Here is an 11,825-nt window from a genome sequence, read left to right as displayed (position 1 = left end):
TTTATGTAAATTTCTCTCAGGAAAAGCAGCATTGAAGGCAGAAATTAAGTTATTACTTGGTAATGGAGCCAAATCACAACTTCTCAGATGGCAAATTGATAAAAAATTGACATGAAAAGAAAAGAAGGAACTCTGGTCAAGACATTACAAAAAGGATTGAGACTCATTTGGTCATGTCCTTTGTGTTCATGGAAGGTCAGCAGGATAAATAACCATTATATCTAATGACCAGGATGGGTACATTTACCCAGTGTGTCTGTAATTGCTTTTCATCAATAGAAGTGTTTTCTATCACACTATTACTAGTAAGCACATATTGCAGTGGAAACTGAACTAATAAATGATACTAAGGATAAAAAGATTTATCTTCCAGATGCTTTACACACCAAAGATATTATATAGAAAGTGTACTGTAGTCTTTTAACTCTAGCCTTTATAAAAGAAGTTTGTTTTCCATAAAGGGTGGAGTAGGAACACTCACAGGACACAGCTGGCTTGTTTTGATTAATTGTAAAAGTGTTTGAAGATATGAAAAAAGGAAGCACATCATCTGAGACAAAAAGTAGTCTGAAAATCTGAGAAATACGCTTATTTTAGGAGTAGAGATGCTGGTACATGGATTTGGTTTCTCTTCATACAGAGCCAGGCGTGCTGTGTGCCCCTGTTTACAGTCTTTGTGCTGGTTGTAGCTAACTGTCAACAAGAAAGTGAAAATGTGCTTTGGCAAAAGTTGAATTATTCCTACAGGGCAGGTCCTGCATTATGACTTAGTGCTGTAGTCCTGTATTATTTCAGTTGATTGTCTGTTTACATGTGTTATATTCCTGAACGCACTTCTGATGAATTAAATCACAACAACCTTGGGGGCATGTAGTGTTGGAGCCAAGAAAGCTGCAGTCTGCAGTGTGCATTATGGGAACTCAGAGAGTGTGTACATACACAACCTAGCCTATAGAGTGCAGAGGCGTGTAGCAAATGGTCAGTAGGGGCCCACAGCTCAGTTTTGCCATGGGTCCCTCTCGTGGGTTCATCCTGTTATGGTCACAAAATTTTCAGGAACCCACTATTCTTGTGGGGTCCAACAGGTTTGTGAGAACCACAATGGAACCAAGAAGTTCCCTGGGCACCTCACTAGGCAGTCCCTTGCCCCAGCGTCTCTAGTGCATGTGCATGCTTGCGTGTGTGTTTTGTTCACTTGGTGTGGGTAAATAAATAAAAAAATTAAAGAGCTGTTTAAGAGTTAACATTATATAGTAATGTACTATATGCATTATATAGTAAAACAAAGACACGTGTGTGTGTCCAAACCCTCCAGCTGGAGTCCTTGCAGAAGCCCTTGGACAGAGTCTCAGTTGACAACAAAAGGCTGGCCCAAAGTCTGAAGCAGACCAGCACCAGGCCACCATCAGAGTGAGGTACTGTGTCAGAAAATAGCTTGGAACCAGAACATCTTATATAGAATGTACTAGTGATATCTGTGTCTACTATCACTTTACATTGCAGCGATGAGGATCTGAATGAGGCTCGGACAAAGACTCATTTGTCCGAAGAGTTGGGGACTGTAAAGCAACAATGCAGGGAAGACTGTGAAGACACAGCATCAAGAACTCTCTGAGGTACCAGATTACATACATTTTTTAGACTGATATATATTTATATAAGACTCTGATATCATCTATAAATTTTCTGCATGTACAAAATATTCCACTGCAAGTTATATCATCTTGTGAAATCCTTGACTAAACAGCATCTCAATCTCAAACTTTGGGGGAAAGACGTCCAAACAGGGCTACATGTAAAAGCTGGGAGCAGCCAAAAACTGCTGAGAGATTTACTGAATGTGTAAATATTTAAATATGTATGGATATACATAATCCCCATTGAAAATCCTTACCTCTCACTGTGCTGTTCTCCTTTGATACAGTGAACAAAACAGCTGAGGCTGCCAGCCTTCTCATCACAAGTTTTTTTCTTTGTTTTTGTTTCTGCATCTATATGTTCCTCACAATTAATTAGTCAATGTTTTATCAGTGTAAAAAAAAAAAAAATAAAAATCATACTCATTGTGCTGCTCTTGTGCTTCAGCCTTGCCCAGCTGAAAACGACACTTAAGGATTCATTAACCAGGTTGACCTGGCTGACCTGTCCAATCCAAGGCCAGTCAGGGGCTGCACCAACGGGTACCTGAACTGGAGAAGCTGGCATCCAAACAGAAAGCTTGAATCAGAGAGCAGAGCAGCCGGCTAAGGCAACAGCAGAGGAGAGGAGATCTACAGGACAACCTTCAGAAAGTTGAGGTAACCTTAAGTCACCTCACACACAGTAATGATAAAGATGCTGAAGAGGCAGGTTGTACAGGTGGTCAATAATTAGGATTTTTCCTTCCTTCATTAACTACTGTTGAGTTATGAAACACAAGTGATAATTAGTAAAATGATTTAATGTGTTTCAGTAAAGACTTCCATCGTCCTGTAATGTACAGTTATGGAAAAGACACTGAATTTTGATCTAATTATTTTTAAATTATCTATCAGTTCACATTAGAAGCTGTTGATATTGGCACAAAATAATAGCTTTTGATCAACATTTATGACAACATGATGTATTGTCCTTAAAAAGCCTTTCTTGTTACGTCTGGGTACGACGTACAACGAGAGAAGGTGGGAAGCTAGTCCAGGGCAAGAGTCTTAAACATGAGTCTGGTGTAAAGGTCAGTGTTTGTGTCCCTGTGAGCCTGTATCAATATATCAGATAGATCGATATCTATCGATAGAGGAGAGCATGAGGACTCTGCATGAGACAGAGCAGGCTGACAGTAAGCTCCTGGTGAATGTCTTAAAACTCTCTCATTAGACTTTTTTTTTTCTTTTTCCACTACATTGTTATTTTTACTAATATTATTTATTCAAAATAAGTTTGTTGTTCATCCTGTTCTTTTACTTTGGTTTCCTTTGGGTTCAAAGTGAAGCTTCAACTTTATTTGAATAAATGGTTTTGTTCTTTGAAGCCACAGAAACCTTAAGGCTCATCAGTAAAAACATATTCAGCAGGTTTTTTTTTCAGTTTTAACAGTTGTGTGTACCTTCTGGTCTGTATGTGTAGGAAACAGCCTTTAAGCTCATATCTATCTTTTTCAATATTTAACAACCCCTCAAATGCACCTGACTCAAATAGTTTAATGTATAATGTTGATTTGGTTGGACAATGGTCAATGTGGCTTTTGAGTCACATTTTCATTCAGAATGAATTCAGATGAGGGATTTTATGTCCATCAGTGGATTTAGAAAACTGTTTGGGCATTTTAAGACTGTAAGCATTGAAAAACACGACGTCAGCGAGCTTTCTGAAAAGCTGACATTTTGGTTGTTGCTTGTAGAAAGAGACTGAGCTTGAAAAACGTTTCTAAAAGAAGATGTACTGGACCACTGAAGACTGACATTAGTGGAAATATTCTGTGTTATATGTGTTTCATGTGTGGCTGTAATGTAGTTGCTTTACCCCAGCGGGCTAAAGAGGTTATTAAAGCAGGATTAATCTATAGAGCAGTACAGAGAAGACTCCTTTGGTAGACAAACAGATGTGTCTCAGGTCTGCATTTTTTTCTGAACATCCAGAAAGAGTAAAATAATTCAGAACTTGATTTTTCTGAAATACCTGGTGCATACGGTGCCATGGGAAATTTCAAGAGACTGTCACCTCTCATTCATCAACCGTTAATAATTGTCTCTTGGGGGGTGTTTCATAAAGATGCCTCGGATAACAAGAGCTTACTGTGAAAATCCGGGCGTTAAATGAGTCTAACAAACTGAACCAGGATCAGACTGTTTCATAAAGACAACTCAGAACTAATGTGAAAAGACTACTTTAAATGTGATGTATAAATATGCCTGTGTAAGTTCTCATTCATCCAGGCCATAGTTCAACCATAGATCAACTATGGGTTGATCTGAGGGCAACTGGACTTGGTGAAACTTGGTGGAGGTGAAACGTTAAATCAACCCATAGGATGTGGTTTACAAAATGCTCATTCAGAGTCATGAACGAACACTTTGTAAACTACAAAGTGCTGAGACTTCACTGAAGGTCGCAGGAGACACTGTAATGCACCTAACTCTCCATGTAATGTGTTCAAAATTACAGCAAAATCAAACAAAAATGCTGCTGAGAAAAAAAAGCAGAAGCATGTCGTACAGCGACTGTGAATGCAACCTTTGCCAAGTACAGTTGAGCTCAGCCCTGCCAAACTCTTCTCAGTTGGCTCAGTTTGTTGCCACACTCTTTGTTCATCGTTTCATTGTGGATTTAAGTTCAGTGTGGTTAATGAGCATTTTTTTGTATCAACAGCCCACAGCCGGGGTTTTCATTTCAGGGCCAGAAAATACTGACCATTCTCTAGAAAAAAGTTCTCTACCAGCTGGATTGTGCTGCTTGGTTTGTGTAAGGGACATGACAGTGTCCATACTGTGAAATCCTTATTTAAATACCTTCAGACTTACTGTATTACTATGCGGCTACTGCCATGTGTCAAAGTCATGTGTTAGCTTTGTTTTAAGTGCAGCACGTGTTGCCAGAAATGTTATCCAGACACTTTAAACACAGCCCATGATGCAGATTGCTTCCTGTTTATAATGAGAAACTCTGGAGTGAACACGCAGAGTGATTGTAACTGGTTTAATTGGTAATCTTATTTTATGAAAAAAAAACAAAAAAAAAAAAAAACACCCCTGTGGTTTGTTGTCGTATTTTAAATGTGTTGTTTGATTCCTGCTGCAGGTTCGAAGCGAACGGGAGGGAGAGAGAGCTGGCTCACATCACTGAGGGACACAAGCCTGCGAGGACACAGCTGAAAACACATTCACGCTGATAATGAACAGGACATACAGAGGTGATGTGTCTCACACAGACACACACACACACACATACACACACTCCTGAACACAGTGATCCTTTGTATTTATTCAAACATTAAACAGTGACCAACAGAGAGAAAGAGATAGCAGCCACATGGGAAGTAGCAGCTGTAGCATCAGTTGTCTGTGTGTGTGTGTGCGTGCGTGCGTGCGTGCGTGTGGGTGTGTGATATTGTCTATATGTATTGTTCAGACTTTGTTGGTCAGAGAGGAAACATGCGCTCTCGTCAAAACAAACTATACAACCATAACATCTGATATATACTTCTTCACTGTACAAAGGTTATTTTTTTTGTACCAACAGATTCTTTATACAAAAGTCATTTCTTTTTTAAATAACACTGTGTACAAATGTAAAATTCTCCATCTACCATAGTTACGTAGAGAGTTGGCTTCTGTTATTTGGTGAGTTAACTGTGAATGTGTGATGTGACCTCGCACTCTCCCTCTCACTTGATGCCTGGGTTTGTCTCAGAGCATTCAGATTTAACCAGGGAACATGAGATGTGGATAATCCAATGGCAGAGGCTCTATTTCCAGAAGAAAGAGATCTGAGATCAGTTCATCCAACAAGGAAAACTGTCTCTTCTCATCTTTCATCCAATGGTTGATAGATACACCAGCTCCTTTGTGACCATTCTGTAGACATCAGAGATGAATGTAGACAGACACAAAGATCCCCTGTTTAGTGCTGCACTTTGCTACAAATCCTGAGAAAAACATCCACCGTGAGTCCACCTTCCTCTTTTTTTTTTTTTTTTTTTTTAAAAAGTTGACAAATCTTAAAAACCGTACAAACACTCACAGTTAACAAGAGACCAGAGCAGGCAAACGATACAAGTCGTGACAGCTGAACAGTGACCATTGCTCTCTGCAGCCACAAGAGTGCAGCATTGCGACACAAATTAAACTCCAATACCGAATTAAAAGAACACCAACATTTTGGCAGGCACGAGGATGCTGCTGATCCCAGTTCATCTTAAATTTGTCCTTGTCCACTTTACATTAGTGACTGAAATCGCTGTTGTTGCCAATCTTTAATCTTCCAGTATGCTGAAGTTTTTCTAGTTGATGCTATAAAGAAGAGAAACGAGTGAGGAAACATGTTGCTTAATTAAAAACCAAATAGCTTATGAGTCCTACGCATAATGCATGTGATATATATGCTAAAATACAAAAATAGATGATTTGAAAATAAATTTAAACATAGAAAAATATATGTAATCAAATAATATATATTTACATGATCAGTGGTCATGTGACCCATGCTTTAGTTTGGTTAGTACAGACAATGGACAGTTGAATAAACTTTCCTAACTGAAAACGTGTACTTGTAACGTTGAAAAGACACATTTCCCTCCTGTATCATTTATAGGCAAGAACAGGCTTTATGTTCTCTGTAGCATCCTGTTGGCTCCGATGAATGCATGATGTTAGGACAGGTGGCGTGAGTGGGTGGGAGGGGGCTGTAAAGATGCAGGTCATCCCAAGGTCAAAAGGCCAGGCGGAGAGGTCACCACACGGAGCATTTGTCCGCAGGGTTCATTGGGGAACCCTTCGGACAGTGGAAAACACGGGCAAACTCATCAAACTGGGAAACGCTGCCGATCACTCTACAGGGGGAGGAAACACAGGAATGTAAAGCGCGGTAAAAGCAATGTTCATAAATGTAACATACTGATGGCTGTCTACGTGTTTTTACACGAGTGTGTATACTGTACCTGTAGTGCTCTGGAGCATGTTTGTCAGTCAGCAGCTGCAAGTAGATGGACTGAGATCTCCTCTTCATACACCAGTTCTGAAAAGGCAGCATTAACACAACAGTGACACAACCTGGATACAGTTTAGCTGAAGCAGGACTCCCCCGAGTGAGAGGGGACAGTCTTACTCCTAGTGGTGAAAATCAGGATGTACAATTTTTTTATGTAATACATAATAATTTGTCAGTCATGGGTAATTTTCCTGAAAAAACATTCACTATTACTTTTTATACTTAAAGTACTTTTACTTAAGTAGGATTTTGTCTACTTTTACCTTTTACTTTTTGGTTTTCTGTGATCGTACTCTTGACGATTGAAAATCTTTTGTTTTTGGACGGTTGGTTGGACAAAACAGGGCATTTGAAGACATCGCTTTAGACCAGGGGTGGGCAAACTGTTCCACAAAGGGCTGGTGTGGCTGCAGGTTTTTGTTCCAACCAATGAAGAGCACACAGTTTGACCAATCAACTGTCTGAAGACTGAGATCAGTTGATTAAATGAGTCAAGTCTGGTGTGCTGCTGCTTGGTTGGAACAAAAACCTGCAGCCACACCGGCTCTTTGTGGAACAGTTTGCCCACCCCTGCTTTAGACTCTGGGAAACTGTGATAGGCATTTTCCACTGTCATTCTACTGACCAAATGATCATTAACTGATATTGAAAATAATCATTAGTTGCAACTATACATTTGTATACTAGTTAGATATTTAATTAGTCATTAAATTCAAAAAGCAGATTTGACTTTGCATGAACACAAATGTGGCTGAATTGCCTCAGAGCTGACACCATGTTTTTCATTCATCCTGGACATAAGAGAACATTTTGAAACGAATGTCTACACACATCCATGATTTTCATATCACCTCCCAGTGGCAAGAGTTTTAAAAATGGGATAAAACACTGCAAACTGCTTTAAAAAAAAAAGTGTGTCTAGATTTTGGCACTGTTACATTAAGCCCTGAATTTCAATGAAACCATTGAATTTCAATGATGAGTCGTAATAGTTACGAGGAGCCGGGGTGGTCTAGTGCTTAGAGACACAGTGCTGTCATCAACATTCTGCATTTTCTGATCCCTCCAATGGTTAATGCATCCATCAGCTAATGCTGCGATAATATATAACTCCTACCTGCTCTCTGCGATCAGTCACTCCAACTGAGAGCAGCTGCTGAAATGATTTAACATATAAATGTAATGAAATACAGTGGTGTGGTTGAGTACAGGGAGGCTTCTGTACCTGTGCAAAGGCAATGAAGAGAAGCTGTTCATGGGTGTATTTGAGCCCGGGCAGGGGTCTCTCTGGACCATGTTCCCTCACCCACTTCTGATACGCCTGGACAGAGACAGACAGGAGACACAAAATCATTGATTAAATGATTTCACTCTCCCCTTGAAGACATCCATGAAATGTGATGAAAACATACTGATTTAGTTTACTTCAGCCAGTCTAACAGATTGACATGACTAACAGGCATCATGACACTATTGTTGTATTTTGTTGCTGTGATTTATTTAAAAGCATTCATTTATTCCCTTTGTACTTTAGTTTCCACTCCTCTCTTCAGTGTAGACCACTGACACGGTCAATATGGAATTGAATTATGTAGCATCCCAGATCCTCCGCTGTCCAGACGAACACACACACGCACACACACACTGATATAGGCAGAGAAGGGGAATTTAACTTAAAATGTTTGTCTTTTATCTCGATTCAGGGGCAGTTCTGCTCTCTCCTTTCACGCAATTAAAGGAAAGTGGATTTGAAGAATTAAGAGACAGACTGCTGAGACAGAATGGACAGAAGCTTTGCGTACTACCGTACGTGTGTACTAACTTGAATCTTTAGGTTTTGTGAAGCCACATAGCCACAGTCTTTAAACAGTGATGTTATCAGATATTACTTACATAGTATGACAGCTTTAGCCCTCCCATGTCTGCTATGTTCTCCCCCAGTGTGAGACGACCATTCACCTAAACACAGAAAGGAAACTTCTGAAAAACTGAAAGGCCTCAACAGCTCTGTGCTTATACCTTTGTGCTGTTACGTACATGTACTTTAAGGATTTACTGCAGTCTACCTTAGCTTAGCATAAAGACTCTGAACAAGTAGGAATAGCTATCCTGTTCTGTACAAAAGTAAAAAAGAAAAATCCACTTACTGGCATCTCTGAAGCTCACTAATAACACATCCTATCTCTTTTGTTGAGTCTGTTCAAAAACCAGAGTGTAAAAGCGACAAGTTGTCAGGGAAAGAGGCAATCCCCTGTTTTAACAGGGGATTAATATGAATTATACGCAGGTGTAGACGATAGCAGTGATTTCCTAGAGACTCTGTGAAAATAACCCTGGTGACGTCATTTATTTCTCAGACTTGAAAAAAAGTCCTGCTGAGCCACAGAAGACATTATACAGCTGTTTTACCAGGCTCAGTATTACTCCTAAGTAAACTGATCTTTACATGTAAAACTGATGGAATGCTCCTTTAAAGGAACATGCAATCATGTGTATATGTTTGTAAGCTCAACCAAATATTGCAATAAGCCTTCCACAGATAACCAGGGTAGTACTGATCTAATTAAAAATTAGAAATAGCGTAAAACCTTTATATGCAAGTAGAGAGGTGCAGTGTGTTTGTACAAACCCACCCTCTGGTTATAAACCGTGAAGTTATCGTAGAGTTTGACGATACATTCAGCTTTCTTTTGGAATTTCCTGTAGGACTCCTCGGTCCACCACTGCTTGAGGTTGCCATGGCGGTCGTACTGGCCCCCTAGGGACATGAACCATTGCATCACTAAGATGAGGGGCAAAAGGGCAGGGACGTTAGCATGGAGACAACACAACCTGCAACTTTTCTTCACAGTCCAAAGAGCTGCCCAGTGTGTCATCCTTGACATGTTTTGGTAGCTACGGGAGTCAAACCAATAGAAAGCAAATGGAACAACTTTTCCAGCCAACTGCATTTGTATAATAGAAACAATGGCTGTCTATCTTGCAAAAACCTTCTAGTCACATTCACAAGTTATTCCAGCATTTTGGTAGGTGGCTGGCGGGAGTTTCACAGCCTCATCACATTCTTTTGATGTATCTTAAAGGGCAGCACTTTTGACTGGAAATGAAAGTTAGAGATTGTGGCTCAAAACAGTCTTTGCTGCACAGTTGCGATCATCCCTCAAATGACATAAAATTACACAGATCATCAGGGCACCCTTGCTCATTCTGTGAAATAGAATAGTTTAATGCAGTGATGGGGGTACAACTCAAAACGGTGAAAGCTGGGGATGTGTAAGTTTCAATGCATCATGGGTGAAGAGGTTGTCATTCTTACCCCAGTCATCATATCCGTGTGTTAGCTCATGGCCAATGATAGCACCTATTCCTCCGTAGTTCAGAGACCTGGAAGCAGGAAGGAGAAATATGGAACATTAGACAAAACTGACACTTTCTTGGTATCTACAGGTACTTTAAAAAGTCTTGAACTGCTTTAACTTAAAACTTTTAACTGCCACTTGTGGCAACAGTGGCCATAGTTGCGTAGTCTTGCTTTTAAGGGATGGTTAGATTAGCTGGCTTTTTTGGAAAGCCTCCTGCTCTCCCTCAGCCTGTTTGTCATGTTATGTTCTGCTTCCCAAACAGAGAATGCGTTTCTCATTGGTCGTGACTCATGTTTGCTACAATATGCCTGACAGCGGCACGAGATTTCAAAAAAAAAAAGCCAACTTACGAGCGTAGTCTGCCGGCAAAAACAGGAAGAGATTACAGAAATACAGAAGGGAATGAGAAAATGATTACCAATGGCTGCAGTGCGTGAGCGGGAATGTGTACAAGGCCAACTGCACCGTCTGCCACTGGGTTTTCTCCATTAGTCATGGAGGAATTTGTGACATCAAACAACCGATCAGATTCAGGTTCGTGTGTTTGCTTGTCTTAATGCATATCTTTATCTTTTACACGTAGACAAGATAGTTTGAGCTCAGTGTCACAAATTTTAAGGCTAAAAAGTTTAATGCAAAGCCAATTTTTAATGAGTCAACACCAGAGTCTCTCCTTTGATTTGCATTTTGACTGAAAGGTGATAAAACAGCTTGAGAGGAAACTCTCTGCAGCTGAAACAAACCAACACACAGCAGATTGTGTTTAAACCAGAATTACAGCTAGAAGGGCTGAGATTAGAGATGAGCTGCTGACAGCCCTGAGCACACACACACACACACACCTGAGGACCTGCTCACTGTCTGTATGTGTGTGTTATAAATGTGCTCTGTATATGTATTTTGCACTGTTAAAACTGTTGAATGAAGAAGATGAATTATCAAAAATATTGTTTGCACCACTTAAAGAAATCATAACATGATGGACAGGCCTATTTATTGTTTTTCTTAAAATACAGTTCTGTTTTATTGCAGGAGGTTGGCAACCATAAACTAAGCTAAGCGGCTAGTGGTTGTAGCTTCATATTTAACAGGTATGAGAGTGCTATCAATCTTTTCACATAACTCTCAGGAAGAAAGTGTCTTGAGCGTGTTTGTGTCTTAAATGTCTTAAGCATGTTGTACACAGCTTTAGAGCTCTTCGTTTTTTATGTGAGTGGAGGTATTGGGGATGATTTCTGTAACAGTCATATCTAATCTGAAAGGAAAAGCCACATGATGTGTGGTTTCACTAAGTCTTTAGAACTAAACAATATGCCTTTTGACTGACTGAGGTGTCTCATTTCATTACTTTGGTCTTCCCCTTGTTTGGTATCAGTGTCCTCATTGCTAATTCTGCTCAGCAAAACCAGATAAAATACAAGTTGCACTTGGGATCTAATTTTGGATCCATGCAGTTCACATTGGTATTGAATTAAAAAAAACAAAAAAAACAAATAAAAAGCAGTTCAGTGCAACATTTTCATATTCACAGTGATTAGAAAACATCAGATATCTGTTTCACATGCCCACAACCTGTATGTGTCCATCTCCATGCTCCCTGCTTCCAAAAACCTGTGGGTCGCTCCACCTTTCCTTGACCCTGGGCAGATCTAGAGATGCTGTCTTTGCCGCACATGCAGATATAGAGAGCGATGAGAGGGCAGGCTCGGGGCTATTCACATGGCTACGTCTGAAAATGACTTTCTGACAGCTAGTCGATACGCTGCCTCACACTGGGCCTGA

The 11,825-nt window shown here is 40.0% G+C and overlaps 1 protein-coding gene across 1 annotated transcript in view; it reads right to left on the bottom strand.

Annotated features, from left to right (window-relative positions):
- Positions 1–4,772: 4,772 nt before the first annotated feature.
- The window catches only part of LOC121187165 (endothelin-converting enzyme-like 1), a 40,943-nt gene continuing 33,890 nt past the window's right edge, over positions 4,773–11,825 (bottom strand). The window contains exons 13-18 of the mRNA XM_041046305.1: positions 9,998–10,065; positions 9,315–9,439; positions 8,575–8,640; positions 7,907–8,002; positions 6,632–6,708; positions 4,773–6,523 (exon numbers count right to left, since the gene is read on the bottom strand). Coding sequence (XP_040902239.1) covers positions 6,424–6,523; positions 6,632–6,708; positions 7,907–8,002; positions 8,575–8,640; positions 9,315–9,439; positions 9,998–10,065 — 532 coding nt within the window. The 3' untranslated portion in view covers positions 4,773–6,423. The remainder of the gene's footprint in view (positions 6,524–6,631; positions 6,709–7,906; positions 8,003–8,574; positions 8,641–9,314; positions 9,440–9,997; positions 10,066–11,825) is intronic.

The sequence above is a fragment of the Toxotes jaculatrix genome, chromosome 9, assembly GCF_017976425.1.
Source record: "Toxotes jaculatrix isolate fToxJac2 chromosome 9, fToxJac2.pri, whole genome shotgun sequence".
Taxonomy (NCBI): domain Eukaryota; kingdom Metazoa; phylum Chordata; class Actinopteri; family Toxotidae; genus Toxotes; species Toxotes jaculatrix.
The sequence above is the reverse complement of the archived record's forward strand: the minus strand, read 5'-3'. Positions and strand labels throughout refer to the sequence as shown.